This window comes from Pogona vitticeps, chromosome 5 (genome assembly GCF_051106095.1).
Source record: "Pogona vitticeps strain Pit_001003342236 chromosome 5, PviZW2.1, whole genome shotgun sequence".
NCBI lineage: Eukaryota > Metazoa > Chordata > Lepidosauria > Squamata > Agamidae > Pogona > Pogona vitticeps.
The window spans coordinates 52,704,560-52,713,718 of record NC_135787.1 but is presented as its reverse complement, the minus strand read 5'-3'; the positions used below and the strand labels follow the sequence as shown (position 1 = coordinate 52,713,718).

At 41.7% G+C, this 9,159-nt stretch overlaps 1 protein-coding gene across 2 annotated transcripts in view; it reads left to right on the top strand.

Moving 5' to 3' along the window:
• The first annotated feature begins 1,004 nt into the window (after nucleotides 1-1,004).
• The window catches only part of LOC110085372 (putative ATP-dependent RNA helicase DDX60), a 133,018-nt gene continuing 124,863 nt past the window's right edge, over nucleotides 1,005-9,159 (top strand). The window contains exons 1-5 of one of the 2 annotated variants that reach the window (XM_020805478.3): nucleotides 1,005-1,212; nucleotides 1,962-2,013; nucleotides 3,394-3,545; nucleotides 5,779-5,842; nucleotides 7,982-8,171. In XM_020805478.3, coding sequence (XP_020661137.3) covers nucleotides 3,416-3,545; nucleotides 5,779-5,842; nucleotides 7,982-8,171 — 384 coding nt within the window. In that variant the 5' untranslated portion in view covers nucleotides 1,005-1,212; nucleotides 1,962-2,013; nucleotides 3,394-3,415. The remainder of the gene's footprint in view (nucleotides 1,213-1,961; nucleotides 2,014-3,393; nucleotides 3,546-5,778; nucleotides 5,843-7,981; nucleotides 8,172-9,159) is intronic. The other variant, XM_020805476.3, reaches the window with a different exon arrangement.

Here is a 9,159-nt window from a genome sequence, read left to right as displayed (position 1 = left end):
GTGCTGCAAGGTCAGAAGACCAGCCATCGTAAGAAGGAGTGAGCTCCCGTCACTTGTCCCAGCTCCTGCCGACCTAGCAGTTCAAAAGCATGTAAATATTCGAGTAGATGAATAGGTACCACCTTGGTGGGAAGGTAACGGCCTTCCACGTCTAGTCGCACCCTAATGTCAGACAGGACTGGACTAAATGTCAAGGGGAACCTTTACCTTTACCTAAAGCCTCTGTACCATTGAAAGTATGCATGAAGTAGGCAAAAGAAGTCTTTACAGTATAGCAAAGTATGTTATGTGTAGACCCTAAGTCTCTCTAAAAATGTTAACTTCTTTCTCTTATAATCAGTCAGCATAGAATTAAGCTGGCGTGCGGCTGACAGGAAACACTTCAAGAATAGCGTTTCTTAGACAAACCAAGGTATGAAGAAACATTACTTCCTGCTGTGATCTGGGGTCATTCAAGCTGGGCATGAATAGAGCCACCACTGTGCCTGATGCCATCGGTCAGAACTACAAATTGGTCGTCCACCCCTCCTTAGAAATTCATTATTTGCCCCTGTTCTTGGGTGCCTAAATCCAATATTACTTTGTAACTCCTGGAGCGCTCAACTTCAGCAGTAGCCATGATGATCTTGGGAGGGGGAACACGGTACCTTTTAGGTAGATTTTGATTGATATTTCCTGAGGGGGGTGGGCTACCCAGGAGTCTTGCCCAATTCTGCCTGTTAATTCCGGGGGAGGGGGGAAACTCTCCTGAGTCCTGACCTAAAAAGAGTGGGGATTGAAGCCTTTTTTCCCCTTTCTTCCAGCGGTTCCTGCATTCCATACTTCGGTCCATTAAACATAGTTAGGCCGCCATACAAACGAGGCTATTCTGGTTTTAATTTCTTGTTCAGCTTGTGCCCGTTTTCACTCCTTTGAGGCCATTTCAAATGGGTTTTCCTCTTGTCAGATTTTCTTTCGCGTCGCATTTCGCAACTCTTAATACTGCCTCCCGAGAAACGAAACTTAACTTGCCCCGGTCCTTCATCCCTGGACAGAAAGAATCGAAAGTCATACTCGGGGAGGACTGAAAAGTAAGCAGCAGGTCACAGATAAATTGAATTTCTAGTTACGCTTGTCGTCTTGTGAGCTTCACACCTCACTGACTAAAGGAGCACAGCTGAGGAAGAACCTTCGCCGATATCCACCCTTGGAAGTCAGAGAGAGAGAGAGAAGGTGAGCTGTCAATGAATAAGCCTCACGAAGCGGGATGGACACGCGCGCGTAGCTTTGCTTCCATGCTGGGTCATTGTGAGGGAAAGCCGACCGGGAACTTCGCTTGTTCGTCTGTGTGGCGGATGTCTGTTTTTGCGGGATAGATAGATTTTGGGTGTCTTCCGGTCCTTTCGCTCAGGTTTTCCTGGAATCGATTTGAAAGCTCCTTGTCACTCTGAAACTCCCGCTCAAACCTTCCTGATAGTAAATAACTCCCGCGCAGCTGATACACGACGTTTGAGCCTTGCATTTCTGATTTAAAGTCCTATGAGCATCGCCTTTGAAGTGGTTCAGGAGGAAAGGGTAGCCACTTTTTAATCCAGCCCATTTGGGTCTTTGTGATAAATCTCGGTTTTACCATAGAAAGATATGGGAAGACGATTTGCAGTTTTTAACGGGATGTAGATCGCCACTGAGTGAATGACTGCTGGAATGCCCTGGTTCCTTCTTAGTAGCTAAAGGGATACACTGGAGTTCTCCAGGGCACAGAAATGCCACAACTTCCACAGGGCTCCTTCAGAGCTAAACCCAGGCTATCAAAATGAAAGGAGCTCCTGCACTGGTTAACCACTGACCACATACAAAGATTGCATGAAAACCCCAGGACCTCCCTGTGAGTTTAAGGGACCTGGTCTGGTGTACTGAAGTGTGTAAAACGTGATATTTGTTCATTTAATTTCTTTAAAAATCATGCTTTTCTCCTTTAAAAGGATCCAAGGCAGCTTGCATCATTAGAAATACCGTATTTAACAGCTAAAGACAGTAAGTGCATAAGTATTACAATACTATTAAACAAATATTATATTAAACATGGTAAATAAAAGTAATACCAAAAGGGCATTTAAAAGCAAGAAAGCACAACAATCGATTTAAAAAACTCATCTCAGGCAGCTAGTCGCTCCTGGAAAGCTTGCCTAAAGAGAAGGGTCTTCATCTGCTTGTGGAAGGAAAGCAGAAATGGGGCCAGCCTGCCCCCCCCCCCCCATGAGAGGGAACTCCAAAGTCTGGGAGCAGCAATAGAGAAGGCCCTCTCCTGTGGCCCCACCAAATGTACCTCTGTGGCAGACCTCTCCAGCAATGGGCACAGCTGGTAACTTTGCAAATACATTTCTGGCTACCACTGAAACCTGGATGTTTCAGCCCAGTTGTTGTTGTTTAGTCATATAGTCGTGACCCCATGGACCAGAGCATGCCAGGCCCTCCTATCTTCCACTGCCTCCAGGAGTTGGGTCAAATTCATGTTGGTAGCTTCGATGGCACTGTCCAACGATCTCGTCCTCTGTCGTCCTTCTCTTGCCTTCACATTTTCCTAACATCAGAATCTTGTCCAGTGAGTCGAGTCTTCTCATGAGATGGCAAAGTACTGGAGCCTCAGCTTCAGGATCCGTCCTTCCAGTGAGCACTCAGGGGCAATCTTAATTCTGGTTTGGGATTCATCCAGTCCTGCTTTTCACATGATGTATTCTGCATATAAGTTAAATAAGCACAGCCTTGTCATACTCCTTTCCCAATTTTGAACAAATCAGTTTTCCATATCTAGTTTTGTTGCTTCCTGTCCTACATATAGATTACTCCTACATATAGATTTCTCAGGAGATAGATAAGGTGGTCAAGCACTCCCATTTTTTAAAGAACTTGCCATAGTTTGTTGTGGTCCACACAAAGACTTTTGCATAGTCAATGAAGCAGAAGTACTGTTTGTTACAGTTTTGCTTTTTTTCTCACTTTGGCTGCCTTTTATAGGATATTACAGAACACTTTCAGAACTAGCCTAATCTCAGGAGTAAGTTACCAGGTTTCACAAGTGAGGCTGTTCAAGAAGAAACAAGTGAGAAGTCCCCTTTGGCCAAATAATTAATTTCACATTTAAAAAAAAAAGGCGATATTAAATTATGTTATTTTTACAATGCCCAATACAGTACTGTATTAATGTTCTCTGGCTGGATTGCATGTCAATATAAAGTGCTGTAGTAGAATTACTGTGCAAGTATTTTCAGATGTAATGCTTAGACTAACAGCCATGCAAAATGCAGGATTTCAAAATGATAAAACATTATCTATGTATGTTTGGCAATTTCAAGGTACATGAAAGAGTAATGGCCTAGATATAAATATATAGTACTGTACCTCATACCCAAACAGCTTTAAGAGTAATACACCAGCTATGGCATCAAAAGCAAGTGGGGTACAAGAGGAAGCCTCTTCGCATACATTTGGAGTGGCAAAGAAGACAGAGCAAGTATCCTTGATAGACGCATCCCAAGAACCCTATTTGCATGATTTCCAAAAACCAAGTAAGTAACTATATGGCTTTTCAACTGTATCTGTGCTCTTTAATGTCAGATAAATGGTTTGATGCTGGATTCTCTCTCATTTTTACGGTTATATACATAGGACCCACCTTGTCAGGCATCACTTTCCTAGTGTGGGTATCAGCAAAGATTTTCCTGCGGTGGAGGGAAACACTAAATTTTTCTCTTCTCAGTGATCAGCCACCCATTCCCAAAGCATTTAATTGGAAACTAAATTGAGATAAGGCAAAGTAATGCAGGGAAGAAGGGAACTCTGGTGAGTCTGTGCTCAAAGTTTCTTTTCCCCTCTGAGTTCTTGTTTTCTGTAGAGGGCAAAATGGTATGAAGGGTCATGATACTTTGCATATAGACAGAGATTTTAAATGTGAACTTTCATTCCTTTGTGTTACTGAAATTACAGTGCAGAGAATCACTGTGAATTTCCTATGTTGCCTTTGTTGCATGACATCCTTGGATTCATTCCTGGGGTTTTTACTCTCTTGGGGGTAGTGACATCTCTAGAATTTTTTTCTTTGTGAACTTAAAAATGTCTGTGAGTATTTTTGCTTGGGCACACTCCATGAGTCCCTGCTAAGGATATATGATGGGCATGGGGCAAATCCTTTCTCCAGGATAACAGGCAGAATCCAAATAACAAAACAAAGACAAAAACACGTGGCACCTTAAGGACTATTAAATTTTAATGTGAGGTTTTGTTGGCCCATCTTCTGCTTCTTCAGACAAATGGAATACATTGAAATACAGAATGAAATACAGAATTCAGAAGTAAAACATTCATTGCCTTTAAGAGTCTTGGATGTGTGGTTAAATCTCACATGCAGTAATTTATGGCCTATATTTGGTGTTATTCCTGTTACTGGGTCTTTACAATACCACCAGCCGCCCTCCTCCCTTTTTTTGTTCTTGCTTGATTATCTGTTTTCTGTATTTTGTGGGAATATTTGCAATAGAACCAAACATAGGCCAAACATGTCTGAAGAAGTGGACTTATTGTGAGCTTTCATGGATCAAGTCCATTTTCTTCAGATGCGTGTGCCCTATGTTTGGTTTTAAGTTCTATTGCAAACTTCCCCACAAGAGACAGAAAACAGATAACCAAGCAAAAGCAAAAAAGAGGGGGGTTTGTGAAGACCAACTGTGATCAGTAACAGGAATAAAGGGTATCTGTATTTGATTCTGTATTTGTTTTTATTCCAGATGTCTAAAGAAGTGGAAGTGTCCGCGAAAGCTCAAATTAAAATATAATAGTCTTCAAAGTGCCACGTGTTCTTGTCTTTTTTGTTTTGTTTTGTTTTGTTCTGTCTTGTTTTCTTTGGATTTTGCTTGATATGCTTGCACAGATTAACATGGGTACCTCTTCGAAAACTTCTCCAGGATATTAACCATGTGTGACCACTCTCCTGAAACAAAGTGGTAAGATGAAAACAGAAGGGATGGGAAGGTGGGGAAAAATCCCACCAAGGAGTTTTCCCATCAAGTGTATGCTAAAAAGGAGATGAAGGATGTACTCAGGGCATTTGGTGGGGGAGAGGAAGAGGAGAGTTGGGCCAATGTTGTAGAGTGTAGTGGGGAAGTAGCTGACCCCACAATATATGCAGGATACACATCAAAAGGTAGTCCTCCTTTGGGCCTCATCTGCCCTTTCTAGATAAAAAGACTAACCCCAGAGGACTCTAGGGTTTTCGACAGAGCTGAGTCCAGACAGAGGCTCGCGCTTGAAAGCAGGAAGAAGGATCCTGATATGGTGACTGAACCAGCCTTGATTCAGCTGTGCTGCTTCCTTCAGGAAAGACAGTTTAAGCAATTGCAATAGCTGACCAAGGACATTCAAGAGAGGAAGGTGAAAGTTTATTAACCTTGACTGTTGAGTTGTTTGGAGTGGGGTAAGGTTAATCAACCACACATTTCAATAGTACAGTGGTGCCTCGACTTAAGAACGTCCTGACATACAACCATTTCGAGTTACGACCAGGTCTAGTAGAAAAATTTTGCTTCGACATGCAGCTGGAACTTTGAGTAATAAACAACACTGTAGTACCTTGTGGTTCCCATACCTTCAGATAAGACATACTTCTTCACAAACAAACATCCAAACTTGCACAAAAACTTAATCTGAATAGTTTTGCACATGATTTTTATTCCTCCTCAAGGATCTTAATGGAAAAGCAAGTAATGTGAAGAATAATTCTAAGATGCCCCTATGTTTTTTTTCCAGCTCTACCAATATGCATGGCAGAAATTACTGATTTAATTTGCAAGGAAGAAATACCAACTGCTCAGTAAGTATGAAAGATTAAGATTCAGTGACAGTTCTTCAAATTTGAAGTCCCATGGAAATCTTGTAAAACTTCCTGTTTGACTTCTGATCACTCTGCATATCTATCTTTCTTGAAGTCATTGGTTGATCATATCGAATAGTTGTGAGTGACTTAACTACTCTAGTGTCACAGACAACTTGGGCAATCATCAGTCAGGAAGCTGAGTGCCAAAGGAGACACTTTGTTCAATTTAATCAGTATTATATAATGTGTTGACATAATTGCAAATTAGTCCATATCAGGCTTTTAACTGGACTGGCAAGTTTAATTTCTTGTTGAAGTTCACAATGAGGGAGTGCAGGGAATGCTTGTCAGATCTGCAGATGGTACGAAATTGGGAGGAATAGCTAGTACACTAGAAGACAGAAATAAAATTCAAAATGACCTTGATAGGATGGAGCACTGGGCCAAAAGCAACAGAATGATATTCAACAAGGATAACTGCAAAGTACCGCACCTCAGAAAAAGAAACCAATTGGGCGATTACAAGATGGGAGATACCTGGTTGAGGAAAACTTCAAGGGAGAAGGATCTAGGAATTGTCATAGATCACAATCTAAAAATGAGCCAAGAGTGTGATGTGGCTGCAAAAAAGGCAAATGCTATTTTAGGCGGTGTTAATAGAAGTATACATTCCAAATCCTGTGAGGTGCTAGTCCCCCTCTATTCAGCACTGGTTAGGCCTCACCTTGAGTATTGTGTCCAGTTCTGGACACAACACATTTCAAGAAGGATGTTAACAAATCGGAACAAGTTCACAGGAGGGTGACAAGGATGATCAGGGGGGCGGAAACTGAGCCTTATGAAGAAAAGCTGAAAGAATTGGGCATGTTTAGCCTTGAGAAAAGAAGGCTGAGGGGTGATATGATAGGACTTTTCAAATATTTGAAAGGCTATCATACAGAGGAGGGGCAAAATCTGTTCTCGATCATCTCAGAGTGCAGCACACACAACAATGGGCTCAAGTTAAAGAAAGCCAGATTTTGGTTGAATATCAGGAAATACCTCGTAACTGTTAGAGCGGTATGACAGTGGAACCAGTTACCTCGGGTTTTGGTGAGTGCTCCAGCACTGGAGGCATCCAAGAAAAATGTAGATAATCACCTGGCAGATATGCAGTGATTATATTCCTGCATTGAGCAGGGGTTTGGACTTGATGACCTTGTAGGCTCCTTCTGCCTTCACTTTTCTATGATTCTATGTTAAAGGTCTGGAAAGGCCTGTCTAAAAAATCTATATTATTTACCATCACTTAAAATTCCCAGTGAAGGGGCCAGGTAGATTTTGGGTGGGAGGCTGTTCTAAAGTTGGTGGGTGGCTGCCAAGAAAGCCCAGTTTCTAGTCCTCACTTTCTCGTGGGGGCCTCTCTTGTGGTCAATACTCTCAACCGCCCAGCCTGGGAGGATTGTGCAGGATGGGCAGATTTAATCGGAAGGAGGCATTCTGCCAGGTATTGAGGTTCCAAACCATTTTGAGCCGTATAAGTTAACATCATCACCTTGAAGCTGACACAGAATTGCACAGGTAACCAGTGCAGGGCAGCCAGAGTAGGAGAAATGTGTTGATATTTCTTTATACCACTCAGTAGTCTGGCTGCCACGTTCTGGACCTGCTGAAGTTTCTGTAGCAGCCCCACATAGAGAACATTGCTGTAGTCTAATCACAAGACTACCAATGCATGGGCCTGCATGGTGAGGGACCTGGTGTCAAGGGAGGGACACGCAGCAGGGCAACCCGCCTTAGGTGGACCAGACCACAGATACTATCTGAGACTCAATTGATAGCATAGGGTCCAGAAGTACACCCAAGCTGCAAACCTCATCCTTAGTGGAAACAGTGCCACCAAGGAGTGGGCAGCACCCATACTGCAAACACCGAGGCACCCACCAGTAGGACTTCCATCTTGCCCGGGTTCAGCCTCAGTCTATTATCCCCTCATTCCTCTCAATATTGCATCTAGGCAGTGCTCAAGGAGATGAAAACCATGATGTATCTAGATGGAATCCTAGATGTTTTGTAAAGAGCTGCATAACTTTAAAAGCCATTATGTTAATATACTGTTAATCTAGATTGTTTTAACATACAGTGTGCTTGTTCTAGATATGTCAGTTTGCTGAATGACTACGTTGAATCAGAGTTTTTCCTCATTGATGGTGATTCACTGTTTGTCAGTTATACAAAGGAAATAACATTACAACGAGGACAGAACTTGCACTTCTTTTACCTAGTTGAACGCTTTCTCCTGGATTTAACAACGAAAGGAGCAAAATATATCATTGTTTTCTTTAAGGTAACAAGTTGATTTTAAAAAAATATGTGATCTGTTTCTCTGTATAAGATAGATAAATGTATAACAGTCTTTGGAACAGATTTTAAGACAAACTAATTTCCAGTGATATTGAAAATACTTGATTCAATTAGAATGTTTAGTCAGTGGTGAAATCTGACCATCAGAATGCCTTGAAATTATCTCCTAAAGCATTCTCATCAGGTAAAACCCAAAGAGAAAAAAATAAAATAAATATGAAAAATAAAAAGGACAAAAATCTGTGGCACTTTTAAGATTAACTGTTACACACACACACACACACACACACACACACACACACACACACACACACACACACACACACACACACACACACAAGTTATTTTGTAAGGTGCTACGGAGTTCTGTCTTTTTTTAGTTTTTATTTTTTCCTTTGAGTTTTGCCTTATATGCTTGCATTGACAGCTAGATCTTTTGAAACTACAGCTATGTGTTCGTGTGAGAAACCTTTCTGTTGACTCATTAAGAAATATACATTACATCCAGTATTGTGGTCGTACATTTTGAACTACAAGCACTGACAGCATCCACAGCCATATCCCAATCCAAAAAGGCAGGCAGCTGTTTTGATCCATATCAACAAATGAGTTTTAAACTCCATCAGAACAGAAATTTTGAAATGCAGGAGGATAGGAATTCACATTCTAGACCAAGCCACCCACAATTATTTTGTATCGCAACAAAGATAGTTCATAGTAATATATTATTGCTGGGAAAATAATTTCTGTCCCATGGGCTGTAAAGACTGCAGCTAAGCTCACACAAATAGGTGAAGCAGGGTGGAGTGATATATGTTGTCCTCATGCTCTCTGCTAATCAAAAGGCCCAGGCACTTTAAGCCTCAGCCATGATTGCTACAGTTTCAATTAGATACTAGTTTTCATCCAGGAAGAACCCAAGTTGTGAACGTTTCTTCCTGCCATTTTTCTTCACAACAGCTCCGTGAGAT